This window comes from Tubulanus polymorphus, chromosome 7 (genome assembly GCF_964204645.1).
Source record: "Tubulanus polymorphus chromosome 7, tnTubPoly1.2, whole genome shotgun sequence".
In the NCBI taxonomy this organism is placed as follows: domain Eukaryota; kingdom Metazoa; phylum Nemertea; class Palaeonemertea; order Tubulaniformes; family Tubulanidae; genus Tubulanus; species Tubulanus polymorphus.
The window spans coordinates 15,331,254-15,356,838 of NC_134031.1; the positions used below are offsets into that span (position 1 = coordinate 15,331,254).

Sequence of the window (25,585 nt, forward strand, 5' to 3'; positions counted from 1 at the left end):
ATGCAATAAATTTTGAATTGAATTGGTTCCCAACTGCTCTGCTGAACACGATCGAATTGCAACCTATACGATTATTTCCGGGTTTGTCAAAATTTGACAGTTTCTTAACCGGTTTTACTGAGAAAATTAACAATCGTATTTAGCAGGAACGAAACAATGGCGTCTTCAAAAGATAAAAAGATTCCAGAATCTCGCGGCGGCCACAGTTGGAAAAATAAACTTTCGGAATACGTGATCGCTTTGAGGCCTTGGTCGTTTTCAGCCTCGTTAACCCCGGTATCTTTAGGAAGCGCTTTAGCCTATAAACTAACCGGTGAATTCAGCGTGTTAATATTCATAGTATCGTGCGTGACGACGTTATCGGTCCACGCCGCCGGTAATTTAGTCAATACGTATTGTGACTATAAACGAGGGGTCGACAGTAAAAAGTCGGACGATCGAACTTTAATTGATCACATTCTGAATCCGAATGACGTGGCGACGCTCGGAGGTATATTCTATTTCGTCGGACTCGTCGGCTGTTTCATAACCGTCTGTTTGTCGTCGAGTTCCGTCGAACATTTAGCGCTGGTGTTCTTCGGCGGATTGTCGAGTAGTTTTCTCTACACGGGCGGACCGGCGTTGAAGTATCACGCCCTCGGCGATATCGTGATATTTCTCACGTTCGGGCCGATAACCGTGTTGTTCGCGTTTCTTACTCAGACCGGCCGACTGGGAGTTTTGCCGATGGTGTACGCGATCCCCCTGGCGATGAACACGGAAGCTATTTTACACAGTAACAATACGCGTGATATGAACAGCGATCAAACCGCGAATATCGTCACTTTGCCCATTCTACTCGGACGCACGGGATCGTACGTTATTTTCGTTGCGCTGTTATTCGTGCCGTACGTTATTTTCGCGGTTTTATCGGCTAATTTTACCGCGTGGTTTTTGTTGCCTGTTTTAACGATACCGATGGCTTTCGATTGCGAACGCAAATTCAGAGCGGGATTCTTAAAAGAGATGCCCCAACAGATCGCCAAGATCAATTTGATATTCGGATTATTGTACGTGCTAGCAATTCTCATCGCTCCAGCTTCGCGCATTCCCGGATTTTAAATCGCCTTCAATTTATTTGCGTTGTGGAAGATGGAATTTTTCGTGTAGTTGGTTATATTCGCTGGGAGTTTATTTTCGTCATTAGAAATTTGTAAGAATTATTAATAAAATTCTCGTATAAAACTGCTTTTAAATATTTTGTTATTATTAGAGGATATATGTTGATTACAAGGATTATTGATTCTTCCATAGGCCTTTCATTCCCCTTTAATTCTAAAGGAATCATTCATTTGTTACGTTCGCATTAGGGGAGGGAGAGGGGTCAGTGCAATTGCGTACTGTAATGCTGAAAGTGTATGAAAAAATGGTCGATTTTGCATACAGAGGTGAGGGGGTTGAAAAATTCAAATTTCATGCGTACGTAATAAATGAATGATCCCAAACTCTAACACATGTTAACCCTAACCCCCAAAAATTAACCCTCTAAACCTTAGGATCGCAACATACACCCCTAGTCAAACTTTAATCGCATCAATGGTCGGGGCGGATCTGGTCTGAATACCAGACATTCGGTCCCAAGAATTAGCGCCTAGGCGAACTAGGGCAGATCCAGCTGGTTAATTTGACTACAGCCAACACTCCGATATTCCGCCAGGGGTTGACTGTATTCCTAAAAATTATTGCTCAATTACATGTACGTATGAACAGGCAACGCAGATCATGAAAGGGGGCCCGTATCCTCCCTAAGAAAAGTTCGAAAAATGACTCGTAAGTTTTCCTTAAGGCATTTTTTTTAAATTCTGGACAGCGGCGGATCCAGGATTCCATGGAGGGGGTGCACAAATCCTAATAGGGGGTCTGGAAACTTTTGAAAATTAGATGCGCGGAGATGTGTTCTGCAGGGCACGATCAGAGTACGATCTAACTCGCAGTTTGATAGTGATTTTCACAACTTTCATGAAAGATGCATGTCGGACTGGCACATTTTCAGGGATTTTTCACATGCTTGTCTTCGTTCTCACGGAAAGGTCAGTCCGTAAAAAAATAGTGAGGACGTTAGGGGGGTGCACGTGCCCCCCTGGATCCGCCGCTTCTGGAATACAGTGGAATAGCTTATCCGTTCTGGATGTACTTGCGATCACGCTGGTGTTTGGATATTCTTTTTTCTTGTCTTCACGTTGTTAAGGTCTAGGTTTCCCCCGGGTATGGCATTCATGATCTTAAACCCTATGACTACAACAGAGGTTGAATCCAGCATTTTGAAAAAGGGGGCGGCGCAAATGAAAGGCATGCCCCTCTCAGGATATTTTGTGAATAACAAACGCAATGAGGTGCGTTTTGAACACTTTGCAATATGTATTTAGAAATAAAATAATTCATTTGGTGATGAAGATTGGTCTATCCTCCGTAACGCTATTTAAATTTGCTACCATCCCCGGCCGCTACCTACGTAGTCTAGTAAGTGCGTCGTTCCCCAATCAACAGGGAACCGTACGTCAACGACTGGTATTCAGACAACCATCTAGCGACTAGTTTTTTTTTATATAGTGGCTTGAAAAAAAATTCTTTGCTAGCAAAAAATATACCCGTCTGGATCTGCCACTTGGACAGTCTGAATATCGTCACATGGTTGCGTTTCAAATTTTCCCGCCAGAGCGAAGGCTTCATTTTTGTGCCGATAGAGGCCTTTGGTTTATCTATTTACATTCACTAGTGGAAGACATGCTTCCTCGGTAGTATAGTGGTGAGTATCCGCGCCTGTCACGTGCGAGACCCGGGTTCGATTCCCGGCCGGGGAGATATTTTTCTCAATTTTTCAGTAGGATTTTTTTAAAGATGATAGATGTATTTGAAGTGGTACCCGATGTTATCCACCCACTACACTTCCACACAATACATTACATACACGCATTACCGTCTGCCGTCAGACTGTTGAAACTGAGCCAGTCTTCTCGATAGTTAATGTTTCATCATTGATTAACTTGTTTTTACTGTGCCGTCCCTCCGCGTCGGATTATGCGATCAACGTACGCAGCATTGTTGCTTAACGTTGTTTCCATAGTAACAGGACGTTTTATTTCAAGAGGTAATTAATTATAACAACCTGTCGATTGAGTCTCGGTCCTCTCTTCCACTGATCGGCTATGGGCCTGATCGTGAATCAATTCATTTTTACAGCCACTGCTGCTGGAAGCTGGTATCCTAGGAACCAATGGGTCGTACAGCGTCCATGGAACATGTGGACTCCATACGGGCCACGCCCAGGATCTGTTATAGGATATAATCCATTCTTTAATCCGTGGCGACGACATCACCCAGCAGCGGATAAGTCACCGGGCACCGGTCCCAGTAAACCAGTAACACCCGTACCGCCGCCACCTTCTTGTCGTAAGTGTAAATAACACCCACCCGATAACGCTCCCTCCCCCAACACTCCCTCCTTCCGGACACTCCTTATTCACACTGAATACAACACCGGTAATTTGACATCGTTGTTACAGCAACAGTGGCTACCCAGCAACAGATACCCCCAGAAGGATTGTACAATACAGTACACGCGACCGATCAACTAAAATCCATCGAGACTGCGCATCCGTATAAACAGGGAGATCAGTTACAGTGGCTGATTTACGCGCCAAATGGAAAGGTACAACTGGGTCAGTGACGTCGTCCCATGCTGTGGGTCCGGCGTTCAGCAGAATATTGATACACGGGTCGCTCTTCCTTTTTTTCAGAAAATAGATTTTTCATTCTCTACTATGAAAACGGATTGTAGTAACACGGATGTGACGTATCAGTTAGATGGCCCCGGTTCACAGGCTCAACAAGTTTGTGGAAGTCTTGACGGTGAAGCGAATACTTCTACAGGGAATCTGTTGATTGTTAAATTCAAAGCTAAAGGTCCTAATGACGATGATTTACACGGGTTCACCATGTTATTCAAAGCGATTTGAATAAATACCTTTCGTCCTCGTCAATCTGAGTTTTGATTGAATTAATTTACACGCGGGTGGGTCAAGCGCCAACAAAAGGAGCATGTACTAAAACGAAACCGAAGGCAAGGAAAAGTGCCGGTCCGGAAACATCATGCAATACCAAGGTCGGACCCAGGGCCAATTTCTTGACCGCCTCACCAAGGTCACTTTTTCAAAAAGAAGTATTCATCTCAACCATTTTTGTTGTGTTTTAAGAGACCTGACGGGATCAATACAGCATGATGCCATTTACATTTTACGTTTTTTTTTAAATTCTCATACGTATATATTATCAACACACGTAGCCAGGATGTTTACAGGATAGGCACCATCTTTTCTGCCAGAAAAGGGCACATTCCTGAAAAAACTGAGCTAAAAACAATGCCCTAGTTTGGTCATTTACAGGAAACGTATGAATGAATTCGAATTCATTTTGCATTTCAAAATTACATAACAAAAATTGACTGGGTTTCGCATGAATTTTTTACGAGTAATATTGGAAATACAGGAGACCCAGGGAAGTAAAAAAGTGACTTGACAGGGAAGTAACAAATAAAATGACTTATACTAATCCGAGCCCCCTAACTCGAAAAGGACGCAGGCACGCAGATAAGATTCAATTATGCGTTTTTTGACTGCGAATGGCCTTCTTATACTAATTTGAAAATATACCAAATAGGCAAAAATTCATGTTCAAATCAATGCTAGAAGGCATAATTCTTGAAGTGTCGGCACTGGTAAGTTTGAGTTTAAATTCTTGAAATATTCTTTATTCAATTCTGATGCCTTTAATTTTTATTGAACATATTTTAATCACCCTTTTCTCACTTTCAAGCTGCCCTTTCCAAAATACTCAGGCGCGCGCTTGAATATTCGAAACACCATTCAGGATCCTTAAGGCCTGGGATACACCCTCGCCTGATGAAAACATTTATTGAAGATTTTTCCTATTCATTACGAATTATTTTTTTCTGCTTTTCCAAGAAAGTAATTTCAGACAAAAGTAAGGAATGTAAGGTAGCCCTACCCTAAATCCGCCACTGAATACGTACCTCTGCTTGTGTAACTTTCTGAGCCCGGTTGTTGAAATGTTGTCTTGTCAAAAAAGGGAGCCTTCCTTCTGGCAGTATGCGGACATGCACCCTTAAAATGTTTTTCTTTGCGATTTGAGCTCTTTCTGACGATTGAGTCGTGCCCGGCGTGGAATTTCTTAAGAATCTTTAAAAATCTTTCTGCATGCCGTTTTAGGATTTTTAGAACTATTTTTGGCGATGAACGTGCCCGTTTCGTTTCTAAAAATATCAGACTAGATGCCTCCTGTTGCAGTGGAAGTGCTTCCAACGCAGGAGATGCCATGTTCACAACACTAATCGCGCATGGAATTGGGAATTCACAGGCATCTAGTTTATACGTCCATGATTACTCCAAGATCAGACTTATTGCGGGTGGTGTGTAGGGTGACGGTTGATAAGGACACTAGACAAATCTAATGAGTCGCACGTGCCGCAAGTGCGACCTCGGCATGTAGCCTATGTCACTGCGCCGTGGTTTCATCAGTAAGTTTGACTCGGCGGCTAATCACATTTGCTGAGTTACAAACGTTTGTAAAAATCATTTCAAGCGAAAATTTATCTCAATTTACAAATTTTATCATTATAAAACGAAAAGCTAATTCGTGTAGCTGTAATGGCAAATATCGTGTGAATTTCCATATAGACATCTACACTCCTCTGAAACAAAGAGGCTCGTTTTTGAAGTTTGGGGATGAACTGTAGCCTGGATCATCCAGTATCCCTGATACTATATATAAAACTCAAACTATAAGACTTAGTAAATAACTAAATAATTTATTATCAAATTATAATACAACAACAACGAAGATTACTTCCTGGTATAGCGATTGAATAAAACAAAAATCTGTACAAAACATGAAATGACGCAGCAGTTTTTATGTTCCCGCATATCGGATTTCCACTTCCTCTTTGACGGGTAAATTTTTACCCTGAAACGGTTCCCAGTAATAAAACTGTTCAATTGAATTGGATTGATTTGCGAAATAACTGACGCCGTCGACTTCATAAGGGTTTACATCTAAATTCTTCACTTGCAATCGTTCAGAATCAATCAATTCGGCGAATGCCTGAAAATATATAGAATGTAAGGCTAAACAAAAATGATACCTTGTTTCTCCGCAGCGGCCGGGTCATTTTTGTAAAATATGATAAAATTTATAAACAGTTCATTTCTATAGCGGCCGGGTCTATTATGGTAAAATTGATCACGATTTTTAAAAAAGTAATGTATAGGGTAGATAGGCGGCCGGCTGGGTCAACATTTAAGCTCAGCAGAGCGGAGAAACAAGGTATCAATTTTTTTTAGCCTAAATAACGTTCACTGGTTGCGATTGATTGAATCGGATCGGCCTGAGTATTTTGGAAAGGGCAGCTTGAAAGTGAGAAAAGGTTGATTAAAATATATTCAATGAAAATTAAAGCCATCAGAATTGAGCCGGCTTTATTCCCGGCAGCTTCTTCTTACCTTACAACAGGAATCTTCGAATTTATTTCCCCAGATGTATACATTAGTAATTCCTGTGTTCATGTGTAACGATTCGGCTATCGCGCATAAACCTTCAGCTTCGATGCTATTGTTTGTGATTCCCAAACTACAATATATATATATATATCAAATTAAACACTATCAATTAGTTACACGGTGAACACTCAGGCATGGATCCAGGGGGCAGCACCTGGGGCGCGTGCTATCCTCTAGATTTTCAGTTGGCCCCCGAAAATCCTTTCTTGTAAAAAAATAAGTAATGCTCCTAATGTGATTTCTCTTTGGTTGAAACGAGCTCAAATCCTTGGAAATAATGGCATCTGTAGGGGCTTATTTTTCAAATTTTTCCTAAAGAAGGGCAACCGGGCCCCTTTTCGCTACTGGTGGATAGTGCCTCTTTTGAATTATTATTGCCTTTCGCATCAGGTGCTACCCCTCAATATAAGCGGTGGATCAGCCCCTGACAAGGGCCGGCGGGGGTGTATGTTATGGTAACACTAGGTCCGGCAGGGGTGAATGTTACATTAACACTGGGGCTGGCCAGGGGTGTACGTTATGGTTACTCACGTAGTCAATGTAATATTATAAGTAGATAAAGCGTCTGCAATAAATTTAGCTCCGTCATTTTGGATTCTATTCGCATGAAGATCTAAAACTCTTAAAGTCGAGTTCGATTTCAATAATTCTGCCAAATGTTTAGCTCCGTCCCTCGCGATGCGATTACTGTAAATCATAAATAACAATAACGCATTTAAAACACGCCTTAATCTTAGGATTAATCTTAATCTGGAATTGTCATATTACCAGGAGAGATCGAGGTATTGCAACGTCATGTTGTCACGGAGACAGGCGGCTAATCTCTCGGCTCCGAAATCTTTGATATCCGTGTGACGTAGGCGTAACTCGACTAATCCTCGGTTTACCTATAATACATCTAACCTAGATTAAAACTATTCGCAGATTAATTAATGCCGGGTTTATTTACATACGTGAAACAAACCTTCAACATTTTCGAGAAATGAATCGTCGTTTCCTCTTGTTGACTGAATAGAATCGCTCGATTCAGATTCAATCCTTTCAATGAATCGTTTCGGTTTAAAACTGTAGACATCGCTATTAAACTCTCTGTTTTCTGTTAATATAAAACTACAATATGAAAAACCCGGTTTCAATATCTAGGACGACCAAGTCTAGTTTAGTACCTACCTGATTGGTTTCTCCTATATCCAAATGAAGTAAAGTGTTGTTTATTTGTAACATTTGAGCCAAATAAAGTCCACCCTTACATTGTATTTTATTGCCATTCAATTTTAGCATCAATAGATTCTCATTTTCCTAAAGAAAAAAAAAATCAGTACGAATGAAAAGTATATTTTTGGGACAATCTGTAACCCTATGGGACCTAGAGTAATCATGTGGGACCTAGTGTACCCGTTTGGGACCTAGTGTAACCATCTGGGACCTAGAGTGACCCTGTGGGACCTAGAGTAACCCTATTGGACCTAGAGTCAGTGTTTTCATTAAGAGCCAGGTCCCAGGTCCCAGACCCGTCTGTCGTTTGTAAAGGACTCGCCTGTTTTTTCAAACCAGCTTTCGTTTCAGGGACTGTGACATATTATGGGACCCTCCTGTTTTTCAAAGGGACCTGGCTTATTAATTTCTTATTGAAAACACTGAGAGTACCCCTGTGGGACCTAGAGTAACCTGGTGGGACCTAGTGTAACCCTGTAGGACGTAGAATAACCATGTCGGACCTAGAGTACCCTTGTGGGACCTTGAGTAACCTGTCGGGAGTTAGAGTACCCCTGTGGGACTTAGTGTTACCTAGTGAGAACTAGAGTAACAATGTGGGACCTTGTGTACCCTTGTGGGACTTACTGTTACCCTGTGTGGGGCTCTGTGGGACTTAGTGTAAGCATGTGGGAGCTAGAGTAACCACCTGGGACCTAGTGTACCCTTGTGAGACTTAGTGTACCCCAGTGAGACTTAGTGCAACCATGTGGGACCTAGATTAACCATGTGGGACCTAGAGTAATCCTGTGGGTCCTAGAGTAACCCTTTGGGACCTACTGAACTTACACACAATGATTTGGCCAGATATTTTGCTCCCTCTTCTCCAATATCATTACACATTAAATCAATCTCTTTCAAAATTGGATTAGTCTGAAATTACAAATCATACATTCAAATATAGAGTGAAGAGGTGAGAGATGTAGCAAGCAGAGAGAGGTAAAGAGAGAGAGGTTTTACCTGTAGGTATTCACTGATTATCTCCGCCCCTTTATCCGTTATATTGTTATATCTTAAATCTAATCTTGTGACGTATGAATTTTTGCACTTCAGAAATGTTTTCATTAAAGTTGAAATATCGCTATCGGTAAGTCGAATATCACCAGACATCTGTTTGTTGTTACCACATAATCTCAGAAACATGTTAGATTTTACGGGTTCACTATAAAAAACATTTAAAACATTTCATCATAAACAGACAGATGGGTGGACAGACAGACAGACAGACAGACAGACATTCAATGAAATTTTATTGCTAACCGAGTTTACGAATTTGAAGTAAAAAAAAAAATAAAAAAAATATGTAAAATATGACTGTAGAAGGTATTTATTACTGATATAATATGATTTCAAGTGTTAAAATCGATAAGGAATAAATAAATATGCTATATTTCATTTCATCTCGGTAAACTAAAATACGTCATCTCGGTCGGTAGGATGACCCCTATTATTTTATTAGACAAATAGCACTGAATGCCAATGGACAGAATCTTAGGGACAATCTATCAATGTGTCACGCATGGTGCAATAATGACTGAAACTTACTCTAAATCATCAGAATCTGTGGCAGCAGTTCCAGTTATTGACTGAGACCTTTGTCGTTCTTTCTCTAATCTACAAATAATCATCAATAAAATCTTAATTGATTGGACGACGAGGCAGGTGCTCCTCCGCCATCATGGGACGAGTTAGAAGATTAGACGGGGCCTCTTCTATAGAGAAACCTACTTTAAAACGTCAGTTCTTTCAGCTTCAAGTGTTTTCATAATAAATTCATTTGGTTTTTTCTTTTCTTCTTTACAAACACTCGAATAGTTCCAGATTATGTCGTGTATGTTCGCCATTTTGTCACTGGTTTTGTTGCTACAACTATCGTAACTAAGCACGAGGTGGCAGCACAAGCCGGTGTTGTGAATCATTGTGCGGGCAAGGCTTTCAAAGTTGATTCCCGGTACCTTGTTTCATCCAAACCTCTTTCGAAACTTGGCGAGGGTGTACGAATGTTTTCTTTATGGGATAAAATGTTAAAGTGGAAATAAACTCGTGTTTCCATATTTTCCCCGGAGACAACGAAGGTGGGTTTTTTTCTATAGACAATCCGGCTTTGTGCCGACTGAAGGCGGGACGTTTTTTCCTGAGTCTCTGTGCAGCTGTCGTCAGTAGTAAATCAAACCCCCTGTTTCACTCCCGGCAGGAATCGTGGGTCTGTAAGGGACATTCAATCAAAAAATCAAACGAAATTTACCAACCAAATAAATAACCGGGGACAATCCCTAAGATTTAAAAAACGGCACTTGTTTGCTCGATCATTGGCATTGCAAGCCAGCGCGAGAAAGCTATTTCCAAATATTTGCCAAATGCGTTAATCATACGTCTTCAATGTTACTTGACCAGTGATGACAGGGAATTTACCCACTACACTGGTCATGACTAATGTGGGCTTCAAAACATCGTCCCGTATACTGCTGTCGTACGGGAAATCTTGTTTCGATCAACTAAAAAACATGCATAAAAATCTGCAAGAGGTGTTTCATTCTAAAAGGTTTTTCTTTTTATTTTGCCTATCTGGATTGGCACGGGCGGGTATCCAGCGGCGGACTCAGGATTCCATGGAGGGGGTGCACAAATCCAAATAGGGGGATCTGGGGATCCTCCCCCAGAAATCTTTTTAAAATTAGACGCGCGTATACGCGTTTTGAGTACGATCAGAGTACGATTTAACTCGCAATTTGATAGTGATTTTCACAACTCTCATGAACGATGTAGGACTGCCGTAAAAAAGCGCTGGTTATTGTAAACGACGACACCAGTTTACACATTTTCAGGGATTTTTCACATGCTTATCTTCATTCTCACGGAAAGGGCAGGGGGGGGGGGGGGGTGCCCTGTGCCCTGGATCCGCCACTGGTATCAACTTAGAAGGGCCTTATCTTTTCGCTGAATACACAACTTTCTGTGAATAAATGCGTACGTTGTAACTTATGATTGAATTCGAAACTTTTTTGACGGCCCTGGAACAACCTTGAATGTTCCAAAGATCAGCGTTTAAATGTACCCGTTAATGCCAGTTAGTCGCGCGCAATGAATGATGCGTTTTCTAGGGAGTTTAAATTCCTGCTTTAGCTGATCGGAAAAATGGGCTTTAAGCGGATTCGAAGGACTCAGCCCTTACCCCAGCCAGCCCACCCGAAGGACTTAGCCCTTACCCCAGCCAGCCCACCCGAAGGACTCAGCCCTCACCCCAGCCAGCCCGCCCGAAGGACTTAGCCCTAACCCAATCAGACATTTTCTAGCCCCTAGTCAGACATTTTCCTAACTACCTGGTTAAATCTCGTGTGTTGTGTCAAGTATCTAAAAATTAAATGTTTAAACGCGGATGTTAAAACGCGGAAGTATTCAGGTACTGATCACTCACTCCAGACGCAGTGGTACGAGTAACGCGTTTGTGACGCGGCGGTGGCGATCACTCTGACTGAGCGACTTGCTCAGTGAATTATGATCCAGCGAGAAGAGAGAAAGAAGAGAGAGCGCGCGATAGAGAATGCAGAATATTCAACCATTAACTACAAATAAAGGAGATATATTACTAGAAGTGAATTGTGGAGTAAATCAAGGTTTGATGTTCGTGAATCGTTTATGTCAAGGAAGCAAAGGCGAATGTATTAGTTATAACAACACGTGGTACACCCCTAACGAGTTCCAGTTTATATGTGGAAGAGAAAACGCTAAAGATTGGAAACGATCGATCAATCATAACGGAAAAAGTTTGAAATATTTAATGAATAAAGGAATATTGACTCCACATCCGGTTACGTGTAACTGTCAGCAGAGTCGATCAGCGGATAATAATCAGGTACGTATAGTGTTTCGAGGTGGAGGGGCCGGGAGGGTTCAAGATGTATAGGCCTACCGAGGGAAGCACTGAAAGAGAAAAGGACCCCCATTCCCCTAACCTCGGCAGCTGAACACTGTGGAGGTATAAGGACTGCTCTATTTTCTCATTCACCCAGTCCTCGCAGTGTTTGTCTCCACAGAGATCTCCGTTGCTCTACGATCCTAGTGTAACCAACTATACATCAGACTCTAAGGTTGTCGCTGACTATTCTCCCACTAAGCCAGGCATGGATGAGAGGGACGTGAGTGGAGGGGAGGGGGACGGGCGGGTGCGGCGCGTGTCTGGCCTTTGTTTTCCGTCAATTAATTTGTTTAGAGTGCTCTGTTCACTTCCTTCGCGTATCTAAGTTGCATTACGTTGTTACCGGCTGATACTGAAACCGGCTGCGTTCTAAACGCCAAACGACTTCCGGTAGAACACGAGCGCACGTTATCTGACGGTTGCTAGGTTTCCGGTATTTCCGTAGTGAATTAGTCACGATTTAGTCTCCGAGTAACTTCCTGTATTCGGGTCGATTTTAAACATAGAACGTTGTTTTTGCGTTTGTAGGAAGAAAATACGATGAACTTGAACTTGTCAATTACCGATACAGAAATCAGGTACAGAAACCTTAGAAGCCCTAACTGTCAAACCTAAAACCCAAAACAAGCCGCCCATACTAATATAAGTGTACTGTTGGTGATGGGTTTCAGATTAGACGAACAAGCCGTCAGTACCAGGAGTGAAACTCCAAGTGAAACTATCGATATCGATACTAGTTCAACCGCTTCACCACCAGGGGGAGCTGTAATGGATTCAGATGACGCAGATAAACCAGACAATAGTAAGTTCAACCGTAAAGGCGGGTGCATAGTCGGCCTCGCGACGGCTTGCGACTCGTCCGATGGCCAGGACGATCACGTCGCAATGGCCCACCGACCTACGCTACTGTCCTGTCGCAATGAGTCGCAAACAATCTACTCTCTGCGATTCGACCGTCGCTCCCAGTCGCAACCTACGCGTTGTTGCGTCTGGGAGCCGCGAAGCAATTCTTTCCTGAAATACTGGGATTCTTTTTCATTTTCAATTAAGAGTTTACCCCGGGCTAAAAGACAATACCAGTTTATAAAACCGGATCTAGTCTTTTAAACTTTTATAAAGTTCCGACTACTTCTTATATCAATAATGGATTGAAATCGGCCGTTGGGGATCGATAAGAAAGTAACAGGCGAGAAGTTCGTTCTGATTGTTTGAGAGCCACTGTTCCCCTGCAGTCGCCATAGTAAGATAGATACCTTCTATCTTTGTGTTGTATAATGCCATTTTCAGTTACCAAGTGACGATCGACTAGAATCGCGGAGTTTACGCGCTCCTTACAACTGGGTAGAAACTAGACGCACACCGTCGCAGCCGACTTACGCCCCCACTTACGCCCCCACTTACGACGCAACTCGACGATCGCGTCGAGGAGGGAGAGTGGAGGGATGATTGTTACAATCAAGGATCTATTTATGTATATCTATTTGAAATACGTAGGTACCACACGAGATAACATAACCCCACTTGCCAGAGACGATACCACACTTACCAGTGGTCAACGCACTGAAGTGGAAAAAAAACTAGACACGAAATTACGTCATTTGAATAAACAAAAGAAAACGCGTGGTATCGATTTATCCAGGTAACTTTAGAAATACCATCGATCGGTTTTTCATAATCACAATTCAGGAATCACGTGAATGTGAATGAATGCTATCACGTGACTGTGGTTGCTATTTTTTTCAGTTTCAATAATTCAAGATACAACGAATTTCTGAGATACATAAAAACCCTGCAGATCGGATTAGAGCAGGCAAGACCACCAGGGGGCGCAGTAACGGAACAATCGACCAGTTGGTCACCAGTGACGTCCTCGTGGCCAGCAGATAGTAAAACTGAAACCCTTACCGGCGCAATTAGTGGCGCCACCACCGGTCAAAGAATGATCGAATTGACGAAACCACCAAATTTACATCTACCATCACGACCTTCACCTTCATCATCTTCATCGAGGTCACAGACAAAGCGCCGTCTATCGGCGCCGCATGAAGAACAGATAGTTGATTTATCAGTTAAACGAGAGAGACAAGCTGATAGTACAGCCGTGTATAACAGCATCAGCAGCAGCGGCATTAGCAGCATCCCCAGTAGAAAAATCAATAAACACACGTGTATCAATTGTTTACAGTTACCATGGTGTTCACAAACTGACGTCACCAACAATGATCCGTTGTCTTGGACGACAGATGATGTATTCAGATTTGTCAGTAAAGTCCCCGGATGTGAAGAGTACAATGAGGTAAAGATTTGAATGAAATTGTGGGTGTGTTTTTATTTCCGCTTATTTTGGATGTTTTTTTTTTATTTTCAGGTTTTTCACGATCAAATGATTGATGGGTTCAGTTTATCGTTGTTAAATCTCGATCACTTACTCGACAAATTAGGAATGAAATTGGGACCGGCCTTGACCTTAAAAGCGTCTATCAGTCGCCTCATGAATCCGGAGTGTCACGTCTGCGTCAGTGGCGACACCTCGTCCTGATCGGGAATGTCGAGTGGAGTGTCACGTATGTCTAAGTGGCGATACCTCGTGGCACGTTTAATAAAGGTCCGTTTGACAACAAATTCAAACACCTGTCCTGATACGTTGTGATATGGGCATTTATGAAATATATATGGCTCTAAAGGGGGCCGTCCATAAAAGACATCTACGCAGTAGGGGGTGGGTTTTTTAACGATTTTTTGGACTTTTGTGGACAAGGGGGGTTCCTCCGATATGGATGTCCATCTTGATGGGGGGGGGGGGAGTGTCACTAGTTAAGGGCCATCATGTGGATAAAAGTATAAGTAAAATCATTCAATCCTCCAATGACCAGAACTTAACAAGTTATAATTATAATACCAGGGAATAAATGTAAATACGTTAATGAAAATTAAGTGTTTCTTATGCTGCATCAAATGTTGTTTAAAGCTGATATACATTTTATGTGGACATAGGGGAGGGGGTCAGATTTTCCATATTTTGTGTGGACGTCTTTTATGGACAGCCCCAAAAGTTATTGGTCTAAAAGCTTACAGCGCAAAGCAGGATATGGCCAAATATTAGAATCTGAGCGGACACGCAATAGGGATACAGCTGGAATAACGCTCTCCCATCCTACATCACCAGCCCCAGACGCGCGTGCCGTGAATCTATAGGGTTTGGACTAATGCATCCCGATCGTCGCGTGCGAGGGCTGATCGCGTTAAGTAAAAAACTCCCACGCGCATCCAGAAGAAAAAACAACCTGATCAAATTCATTTAACATTTTTGTCTGACAGTCGCTACTAGACTGTTGCTGTGGCAGGCGAGGATTTCGGTAACGAAGAAGCGCGTTCCATTCTAATTCAAAAAGTTGCCTTCGTCATTGGGGATTTGCAAAAAGGGAGGCAAAAAGGTAGCGGTAAGATGCGAGAAAATTCAAAGAATTGAATAAACACTTCAGAAATTGAGCTTGATAAAATGATAATTTTTCAATGTTATATCACAAGTGGTGCGGTGTACGGGGTGTATATGTAAAAACGTATTTAAACGTTTTCAGTGCCTCTGCACCGCAGTGCGGGGTGTATAAATCGTTCATGAACTTTGCTTATACGCCGCACCGCGTTGTATTGATGTGATTGGTGGTAGTTTTTATCTCTTATGAAAGATGGTAGCACCAAACAGTGAAATATTTCTAACTAACGATACACCGCACCGCGACGTAGGCGCACTAAAGCGATATGCCCGCTATTCACTGGGCTTGATTAAAAAGAGAAATTATGGCGACTTGTCGAATTGGAACGCGACAACTGGAGGCCCTTTATCGCTTCCGTATGGAAAATAACACCCATATACTGAAGTACACGCATAGAAAAGAGCGCCTAAACTCGGAATGACAATAGACGCGCAGCAGTTAAAGAGCCATAGGATAAAGACTAGGCAAGATATCTTAAAATTTTAAAATTCACCTAAATGGTGGCGCTTATGTGCACAGTTCTTGAAATGTTTTTTCTGAAGATAACGAACTTAAAGTTCAGTACCCTGGATTTTTATTCGCACGGCAAAAACTGACAACCAATTTTTATTTCGCTCTCATGTCGCATTGTTGCAAAGTTGAGAAATGATTTTTACATAACTGAAAACTAGAGATTCATACGGTTTAAATGTTGCTGAAACTGCCAAAATCCACCCAGGGACCGATGAAATATGATAAAACACGCATCACAGATCGTATTTAAAAAAGAGAAAAAATTACCCATTAATACAGGACAAAAAGTTCCTTAACAAAATGGCGACTAGCATCTGTAAAATGGTTTATTTTTTAGTGCTGCGCAGAATTGCAGGTGCAGTCCAGTCCAGTCTTCAAATCAATGATAACAATGGAATATCGTCGATAAAGGATGTTTGAAATCCTTGATTCGGTGGGCGAAACAGACGCTTGCTACCACCGCTGATACCAACTTGAAGGGCTATGAAAGCTCGATATCTTACTTTTCATTGGATTTTGCGAATAAAACCGTCATAACGATCGAAATGGATCTAATTTAATTGTATTTGAAAATGAAATAATCTTTTGACGGATGGACCCTGCAGTCGTTTTGCGAAGGATCCGAAACTAAACCCAGCGATCAGTAATGGACCCAGCGGGGTCTACGTGATTACAATCCATCCTAAACCAAGCGCATATTTAACGAGTAAAAAAGTGAACGAGGAAATATCTTTTGGCGGTTTTTTTGAAAAGCGTATTAGTTGAACAGTACACGACAAAATTCAACGATGAATCTAAAATACTCAAAAGAATTCCAATTTTTCTCATCACCATGAAAGAATCATGTGAAAAGCTGAACTTCAATCCCAACCGAGATTCATGATACGTTATAAGACGGTCCAATGAAGCAGGAATTTCAAACATCATAAACATCAAAACGATAAAAAGAACCATCTTCAAAATCTTCTGCTCTTTCGAATCTGTAGACGATATTCTGACTGTAGAAGTGGCTAATTCCTTTCGCTGTTTGTAATGATTTCGTAGGATAAATATCATCAGCGCGATGTTTATCAGAACCAATATAACGAATGGAGAAATAATGCACATGAACATATAAGTGTGGTACGTAAACGCGTATGCAATATTAAAATTGTAATTGAAAGGAGTTCTGATAAATTTAGCTCCAAATGTGCCCATAGTGTACAGTGAGATCTTTCCAAAACAATGCCAAGAAGCTCTAGCAGGAAGATACAGGGGAAAGAAGTAAGGCCAGTTTAGAAATACTGATACAACGAAATTGAAAACTGCGAGACAAGTGATTTGAGTTCTGGCCCAAAACCGTCTGAAATACAGCGGGCTAGCGACAACTATTAATCTTTCTAAGTTCAATATGACAACAGACCAATTTCTGGCCATTTGAAAAGTGAAGAAAAAAGGCATCGCCCAAATGATTATTTCGTGTCCAAAATACCAGTCATCGTACCTGTGTATGTGTTCGTAGAGCGATACGTAGATTATGATTGTTCGTAGTGGATAAAGTAGAAACACCGCGATTAGAAAAAGCAAATCAAACCACGCGAGAATTATGACTGTCAGATACGTGTCGCTATCGATACGGCGAAAAACTGTAATTGTAGCTGAATTGAGAATTATCCCCATTAACGACGCCGGTAAATATGCTAATATGTACATATAGACGCTGAAGGTATATTGCCATCTGACCGGTGGGTTGCATTCCGCTGGACCAGGCGTGACTCGCGCAGACGTTATAGTAGTGATACTGTCGTTATTTGGTTGAAGTAATGTTGAAGTCATCATGAGTGCGAGTCCTCATTCACTGACTGAACTTAGATGCAATGTTTATAGTTTAGATGATAATCCTCGACAGCAATTAAACTAGAAATTACTCGAGTCTGATTTCAAATGTTTTGATGTTACGTGACTCTTATATCGTATTCTGATAACAAAAATATCTACAAATCGCAGTAGAACATGAAAATTTGTTACGTTTAGCTAATGAGGTAAATTATGTATTCTAAACCGGCGAATAATTTGAAATATGTACGTAGTTTTTTTTTTGAAGAAGTGGAGAGGGTTATCAGTTAATAATGGCTCATGTCTGATAACGTGAGATGATTTTGATGAAAATTGTCAATCGCAAAAGGTATTCAGCATTTACTCATTCATTCGATAAATTGGCAATAGAATTTTCTAACTGACAGTAACCGGTCTTTTCTAAGGTATAAGGTGCATTGAAAATTACGATGGTTCATCTCGCAAATTATGAATCGACATCATCATGCCACGTGACTTTAGTTTTCAGTGGATCCGGATTTCCCACCAGTTGATATCGGTACAAGTTTGGCCTTCAAGCGAGCATGTTTTCATGTTCGGCGAAATATTATCACGTATGGCTATAGAATGTTTTGCGTTGATAAATCAACGAAAATCCGATATGATACGTATTATGTGATTAATATTGAATTGCAGAATTACAAGTGAAGTCCAGTTTTCATGTTAAATAGAATGTAAAATATTTGAAAAGAAAAGATCTTCGAAAATCGTTCATTTCGTTGGGTGAAATAGGTTCGTACTAGCTACTGCTGCTGCTGCCACCTCCAAGAACTATGAAATCCGAATGTCCAACCATTCATTAAACTGTTTTAATCTAACATTGATAACGACCAAACTGGATCTAATTCATTAGTATTTAAAAAAATGAAATAATCTTTTGACAAATGGACCCTGCAGTCGTTTTCCGAAGAATCCGAAACTTAAGCCTCCGATCAGCAATGGACCCAACGGGGTTTACAGGATTACAATCCATCCTAAACCAAGCGCATATTTAACGAGTAAAAAAGTGAACGAGGAAATATCTTTTGGCGGTTTTTTTGAAAAGCGTATTAGTTGAACAGTACACGACAAAATTCAACGAGGAATCTAAAATACTCAATAGAATTCCAACTTTTCTCATCACCATGAAAGAATCCTGTGAAAAGCTGGACTTCAATCCCAACCGAGATTCATGATACGTTATAAGACGGTCCAATGAAGCAGGAATTTCAAACATCATAAACATCAAAACGATAAAAAGAACCATCTTCAAAATCTTCTGCTGTTTCGAATCTGTAGACGGTATTCTGACTGTAGAAGTGGCTAATTCCTTTCGCTGTTTGTAATGATTTCGTAGGATAAATATCATCAGCGCGATGTTTATCAAAACCAATATAACGAATGGAGAAATAATGCACATGAACATATAAGTGTGGTATGTAAACGCGTATGCAATATTAAAATTGTAATTGAAAGGAGTTCTGATAAGTTTAGCTCCAAATGTTCCCATAGTGTACAGTGAGATCTTTCTAAAACAATACCAAGAGGCTCTAGCAGGAAGATACAGGGGAAAGAAGTAAGGCCAGTTTAGAAATACTGATACAACGAAATTGAAAACTGCGAGACAAGTGATTTGAGTTTTGGCCCAAAACCGTCTGAAATACAGCGGGCTAGCGACAACTATTAATCTTTCTAAGTTCAATATGACAACAGACCAATTTCTGGCCATTTGAAAAGTGAAGAAAAAAGGCATCGCCCAAATGATTATTTCGTGTCCAAAATACCAGTCATCGTACCTGTGTATGTGTTCGTAGAGCGATACGTAGATTATGATTGTTCGTAGTGGATAAAGTAGAAACACCGCGATTAGAAAAAGCAAATCAAACCACGCGAGAATTATGACTGTCAGATACGTGTCGCTATCGATACGGCGAAAAACTGTAATTGTAGCTGAATTGAGAATTATCCCCATTAACGACGCCGGTAAATATGCTAATATGTACATATAGACGCTGAAGGTATATTGCCATCTGACCGGTGGGTTGCATTCCGCTGGACCAGGCGTGACTCGCGCAGACGTTATAGTAGTGATACTGTCGTTATTTGGTTGAAGTAATGTTGAAGTCATCATGAGTGCGAGTCCTCATTCACTGACTGAACTTAGATGCAATGTTTATAGTTTAGATGATAATCCTCGACAGCAATTAAACTAGAAATTACTCGAGTCTGATTTCAAATGTTTTGATGTTACGTGACTCTTATATCGTATTCTGATAACAAAAATATCTACAAATCGAAGTAGAACATGAAAATTTGTTACGTTTAGCTAATGAGGTAAATTATGTATTCTAAACCGGCGAATAATTTGAAATATGTACGTAGTTTTTTTTTTGAAGAAGTGGAGAGGGTTATCAATTAATAATGGCTCATGTCTGATAACGTGAGATGATTTTGATGAAAATTGTCAATCGCAAAAGGTATTCAGCATTTACTCATTCATTCGATAAATTGGCAATAGAATTTTCTAACTGACAGTAACCGGTCTTTTCTAAGGTATAAGGTGCATTGAAAATTACGATGGTTCATCTCACAAATTATGAATCGACATCATCATGCCACGTGACTTTAGTTTTCAGTGGATCCGGATTTCCCACCAGTTGATATCGGTACAAGTTTGGCCTTCAAGCGAGCGTGTTTTCATGTTCGGCGAAATATTATCACGTATGGCTATAGAATGTTTTGCGTTGATAAATCAACGAAAATCCGATATGATACGTATTATGTGATTAATATTGAATTGCAGAATTACAAGTGAAGTCCAGTTTTCATGTTAAATAGAATGTAAAATATTTGAAAAGAAAAGATCTTCGAAAATCGTTCATTTCGTTGGGTGAAATAGGTACGTACTAGCTACTGCTGCTGCTGCCACCTCCAAGAACTATGAAATCCGAATGTCCAACCATTCATTAAACTGTTTTAATCTAACATTGATAACGACCAAACTGGATCTAATTCATTAGTATTTAAAAAAATGAAATAATCTTTTGACAAATGGACCCTGCAGTCGTTTTCCGAAGAATCCGAAACTTAAGCCTCCGATCAGCAATGGACCCAACGGGGTTTACAGGATTACAATCCATCCTAAACCAAGCGCATATTTAACGAGTAAAAAAGTGAACGAGGAAATATCTTTTGGCGGTTATTTTGAAAAGCGTATTAGTTGAACAGTACACGACAAAATTCAACGAGGAATCTAAAATACTCAATAGAATTCCACTTTTTCTCATCACCATGAAAGAATCATGTGAAAAGCTGGACTTCAATCCCAACCGAGATTCGTGATACGTTATAAGACGGTCCAATGAAGCAGGAATTTCAAACATCATAAACATCAAAACGATAAAAAGAACCATCTTTAAAATCTTCTGCTCTTTCGAATCTGTAAACGATATTCTGACCGTAGAAGTGGCTAATTCCTTTCGCTGTTTGTAATGATTTCGTAGGATAAATATCATCAGCGCGATGTTTATCAAAACCAATATAACGAATGGAGAAATAATGCACATGAACATATAAGTGTGGTACGTAAACGCGTATGCAATATTAAAATTGTAATTGAAAGGAGTTCTGATAAGTTTAGCTCCAAATGTTCCCATAGTGTACAGTGAGATCTTTCTAAAACAATGCCAAGAGGCTCTAGCAGGAAGATACAGGGGAAAGAAGTAAGGCCAGTTTAGAAATACCGAGACAACGAAATTGAAAACTGCGAGACAAGTGATTTGAGTTTTGGCCCAAAACCGTCTGAAATACAGCGGGCTAGCGACAACTATTAATCTTTCTAAGTTCAATATGACAACAGACCAATTTCTGGCCATTTGAAAAGTGAAGAAAAAAGGCATCGCCCAAATGATTATTTCGTGTCCAAAATACCAGTCATCGTACCTGTGTATGTGTTCGTAGAGCGATACGTAGATTATGATTGTTCGTAGTGGATAAAGTAGAAACACCGCGATTAGAAAAAGCAAATCAAACCACGCGAGAATTATGACTGTCAGATACGTGTCGCTATCGATACGGCGAAAAACTGTAATTGTAGCTGAATTGAGAACTATTCCCATTAACGACGCCGGTAAATATGCTAATATGTACATATAGACGCTGAAGGTATATTGCCATCTGACCGGTGGGTTGCATTCCGCTGGACCAGGCGTGACTCGCGCAGACGTTATAGTAGTGATACTGTCGTTATTTGGTTGAAGTAATGTTGAAGTCATCATGAGTGCGAGTCCTCATTCACTGACTGAACTTAGATGCAATGTTTATAGTTTAGATGATAATCCTCGACAGCAATTAAACTAGAAATTACTCGAGTCTGATTTCAAATGTTTTGATGTTACGTGACTCTTATATCGTATTCTGATAACAAAAATATCAACAAATCGCAGTAGAACATGAAAATTTGTTACGTTTAGCTAATGAGGTAAATTATGTATTCTAAACCGGCGAATAATTTGAAATATGTACGTAGTTTTTTTTTTGAAGAAGTGGAGAGGGTTATCAATTAATAATGGCTCATGTCTGATAACGTGAGATGATTTTGATGAAAATTGTCAATCGCAAAAGGTATTCAGCATTTACTCATTCATTCGATAAATTGGCAATAGAATTTTCTAACTGACAGTAACCGGTCTTTTCTAAGGTATAAGGTGCATTGAAAATTACGATGGTTCATCTCGCAAATTATGAATCGACATCATCATGCCACGTGACTTTAGTTTTCAGTGGATCCGGATTTCCCACCAGTTGATATCGGTACAAGTTTGGCCTTCAAGCGAGCGTGTTTTCATGTTCGGCGAAATATTATCACGTATGGCTATAGAATGTTTTGCGTTGATAAATCAACGAAAATCCGATATGATACGTATTATGTGATTAATATTGAATTGCAGAATTACAAGTGAAATCCAGTTTTCATGTTAAATAGAATGTAAAATATTCGAAAAGAAAAGATCTTCGAAAATCGTTCATTTCGTTGGGTGAAATAGGTACGTACTAGCTACTGCTGCTGCTGCCACCTTCAAGAACTATGAAATCCGAATGTCCAACCATTCATTAAACTGTTTTAATCTAACATTGATAACGACCAAACTGGATCTAATTCATTAGTATTTAAAAAAATGAAATAATCTTTTGACAAATGGACCCTGCAGTCGTTTTCCGAAGAATCCGAAACTTAAGCCTCCGATCAGCAATGGACCCAACGGGGTTTACAGGATTACAATCCATCCTAAACCAAGCGCATATTTAACGAGTAAAAAAGTGAACGAGGAAATATCTTTTGGCGGTTATTTTGAAAAGCGTATTAGTTGAACAGTACACGACAAAATTCAACGAGGAATCTAAAATACTCAATAGAATTCCACTTTTTCTCATCACCATGAAAGAATCATGTGAAAAGCTGGACTTCAATCCCAACCGAGATTCGTGATACGTTATAAGACGGTCCAATGAAGCAGGAATTTCAAACATCATAAACATCAAAACGATAAAAAGAACCATCTTTAAAATCTTCTGCTCTTTCGAATCTGTAGACGATATTCTGACCGTAGAAGTGGCTAATTCCTTTCGCTGTTTGTAATGATTTCGTAGGATAAATATCATCAGCGCGATGTTTATCAAAACCAATATAACGAATGGAGAAATAATGCACATGAACATATAAGTGTGGTATGTAAACGCGTATGCAATATTAAAATTGTAATTGAAAGGAGTTCTGATAAATTTAGCTCCAAATGTTCCCATAGTGTACAGTGAGATCTTTCTAAAACAATACCAAGAGGCTCTAGCAGGAAGATACAGGGGAAAGAAGTAAGGCCAGTTTAGAAATACTGATACAACGAAATTGAAAACTGCGAGACAAGTGATTTGAGTTTTGGCCCAAAACCGTCTGAAATACAGCGGGCTAGCGACAACTATTAATCTTTCTAAGTTCAATATGACAACAGACCAATTTCTGGCCATTTGAAAAGTGAAGAAAAAAGGCATCGCCCAAATGATTATTTCGTGTCCAAAATACCAGTCATCGTACCTGTGTATGTGTTCGTAGAGCGATACGTAGATTATGATTGTTCGTAGTGGATAAAGTAGAAACACCGCGATTAGAAAAAGCAAATCAAACCACGCCAGAATTATGACTGTCAGATACGTGTCGCTATCGATACGGCGAAAAACTGTAATTGTAGCTGAATTGAGAATTATCCCCATTAACGACGCCGGTAAATATGCTAATATGTACATATAGACGCTGAAGGTATATTGCCATCTGACCGGTGGGTTGCATTCCGCTGGACCAGGCGTGACTCGCGCAGACGTTATAGTAGTGATACTGTCGTTATTTGGTTGAAGTAATGTTGAAGTCATCATGAGTGCGAGTCCTCATTCACTGACTGAACTTAGATGCAATGTTTATAGTTTAGATGATAATCCTCGACAGCAATTAAACTAGAAATTACTCGAGTCTGATTTCAAATGTTTTGATGTTACGTGACTCTTATATCGTATTCTGATAACAAAAATATCTACAAATCGAAGTAGAACATGAAAATTTGTTACGTTTAGCTAATGAGGTAAATTATGTATTCTAAACCGGCGAATAATTTGAAATATGTACGTAGTTTTTTTTTTGAAGAAGTGGAGAGGGTTATCAATTAATAATGGCTCATGTCTGATAACGTGAGATGATTTTGATGAAAATTGTCAATCGCAAAAGGTATTCAGCATTTACTCATTCATTCGATAAATTGGCAATAGAATTTTCTAACTGACAGTAACCGGTCTTTTCTAAGGTATAAGGTGCATTGAAAATTACGATGGTTCATCTCGCAAATTATGAATCGACATCATCATGCCACGTGACTTTAGTTTTCAGTGGATCCGGATTTCCCACCAGTTGATATCGGTACAAGTTTGGCCTTCAAGCGAGCGTGTTTTCATGTTCGGCGAAATATTATCACGTATGGCTATAGAATGTTTTGCGTTGATAAATCAACGAAAATCCGATATGATACGTATTATGTGATTAATATTGAATTGCAGAATTACAAGTGAAGTCCAGTTTTCATGTTAAATAGAATGTAAAATATTCGAAAAGAAAAGATCTTCGAAAATCGTTCATTTCGTTGGGTGAAATAGGTACGTACTAGCTACTGCTGCTGCTGCCACCTCCAAGAACTATGAAATCCGAATGTCCAACCATTCATTAAACTGTTTTAATCTAACATTGATAACGACCAAACTGGATCTAATTCATTAGTATTTAAAAAAATGAAATAATCTTTTGACAAATGGACCCTGCAGTCGTTTTCCGAAGAATCCGAAACTTAAGCCTCCGATCAGCAATGGACCCAACGGGGTTTACAGGATTACGATCCATCCTAAACCAAGCGCATATTTAACGAGTAAAAAAGTGAACGAGGAAATATCTTTTGGCGGTTATTTTGAAAAGCGTATTAGTTGAACAGTACACGACAAAATTCAACGAGGAATCTAAAATACTCAATAGAATTCCACTTTTTCTCATCACCATGAAAGAATCATGTGAAAAGCTGGACTTCAATCCCAACCGAGATTCGTGATACGTTATAAGACGGTCCAATGAAGCAGGAATTTCAAACATCATAAACATCAAAACGATAAAAAGAACCATCTTCAAAATCTTCTGCTCTTTCGAATCTGTAGACGATATTCTGACTGTAGAAGTGGCTAATTCCTTTCGCTGTTTGTAATGATTTCGTAGGATAAATATCATCAGCGCGATGTTTATCAAAACCAATATAACGAATGGAGAAATAATGCACATGAACATATAAGTGTGGTATGTAAACGCGTATGCAATATTAAAATTGTAATTGAAAGGAGTTCGGATAAGTTTAGCTCCAAATGTTCCCATAGTGTACAGTGAGATC

General features: G+C 40.1%; 4 protein-coding genes and 1 non-coding gene across 6 annotated transcripts; 4 read left to right on the plus strand and 1 right to left on the minus strand.

The window, feature by feature from the left end:
- Positions 1 to 58: 58 nt before the first annotated feature.
- Positions 59 to 1,202, plus strand: LOC141908748 (ubiA prenyltransferase domain-containing protein 1-like). The gene has a single exon (XM_074798931.1). It carries the CDS (start codon positions 157 to 159, stop codon positions 1,099 to 1,101), a length of 945 nt encoding a protein of 314 aa, XP_074655032.1. The 5' UTR covers positions 59 to 156; the 3' UTR covers positions 1,102 to 1,202.
- A 1,566-nt stretch (positions 1,203 to 2,768) lies between these two features.
- On the plus strand, positions 2,769 to 2,840 carry Trnad-guc (transfer RNA aspartic acid (anticodon GUC)). The gene has a single exon. It is a non-coding gene; the product is annotated as a tRNA-Asp (tRNA).
- A 160-nt stretch (positions 2,841 to 3,000) lies between these two features.
- On the plus strand, positions 3,001 to 3,995 carry LOC141909189 (uncharacterized). Its single transcript, XM_074799575.1, has 4 exons — positions 3,001 to 3,127; positions 3,220 to 3,429; positions 3,543 to 3,688; positions 3,777 to 3,995. Exons 1-4 carry the CDS (start codon positions 3,058 to 3,060, stop codon positions 3,993 to 3,995), a joined length of 645 nt encoding a protein of 214 aa, XP_074655676.1. The 5' UTR covers positions 3,001 to 3,057.
- Positions 3,996 to 5,897: 1,902 nt separating this feature from the next.
- On the minus strand, positions 5,898 to 9,722 carry LOC141908626 (uncharacterized). The gene is made up of 10 exons (XM_074798733.1): positions 9,594 to 9,722; positions 9,411 to 9,479; positions 8,826 to 9,027; positions 8,655 to 8,738; positions 7,782 to 7,910; positions 7,576 to 7,707; positions 7,380 to 7,498; positions 7,143 to 7,298; positions 6,555 to 6,681; positions 5,898 to 6,156 (listed from the first exon to the last, which is right to left on the minus strand). The coding sequence occupies exons 1-10, from the start codon at positions 9,707 to 9,709 to the stop codon at positions 5,965 to 5,967; spliced, it is 1,326 nt and encodes a 441-aa protein (XP_074654834.1). The 5' UTR covers positions 9,710 to 9,722; the 3' UTR covers positions 5,898 to 5,964.
- A 1,562-nt stretch (positions 9,723 to 11,284) lies between these two features.
- LOC141908672 (uncharacterized) lies at positions 11,285 to 16,304 on the plus strand. 2 transcript variants are annotated; one of them, XR_012619619.1, is made up of 7 exons: positions 11,285 to 11,718; positions 12,310 to 12,359; positions 12,453 to 12,583; positions 13,276 to 13,420; positions 13,525 to 14,077; positions 14,150 to 14,386; positions 16,126 to 16,304. XR_012619619.1 is itself a non-coding variant. In XM_074798805.1 (6 exons), exons 1-6 carry the CDS (start codon positions 11,407 to 11,409, stop codon positions 14,318 to 14,320), a joined length of 1,362 nt encoding a protein of 453 aa, XP_074654906.1. In that variant the 5' UTR covers positions 11,285 to 11,406; the 3' UTR covers positions 14,321 to 14,521. The 2 variants fall into 2 exon arrangements, 1 of the variants encoding a protein (XP_074654906.1); XM_074798805.1 differs by lacking the exon at positions 16,126 to 16,304 and having other exon boundaries at positions 14,150 to 14,521.
- The last annotated feature ends 9,281 nt before the right edge of the window (positions 16,305 to 25,585 follow it).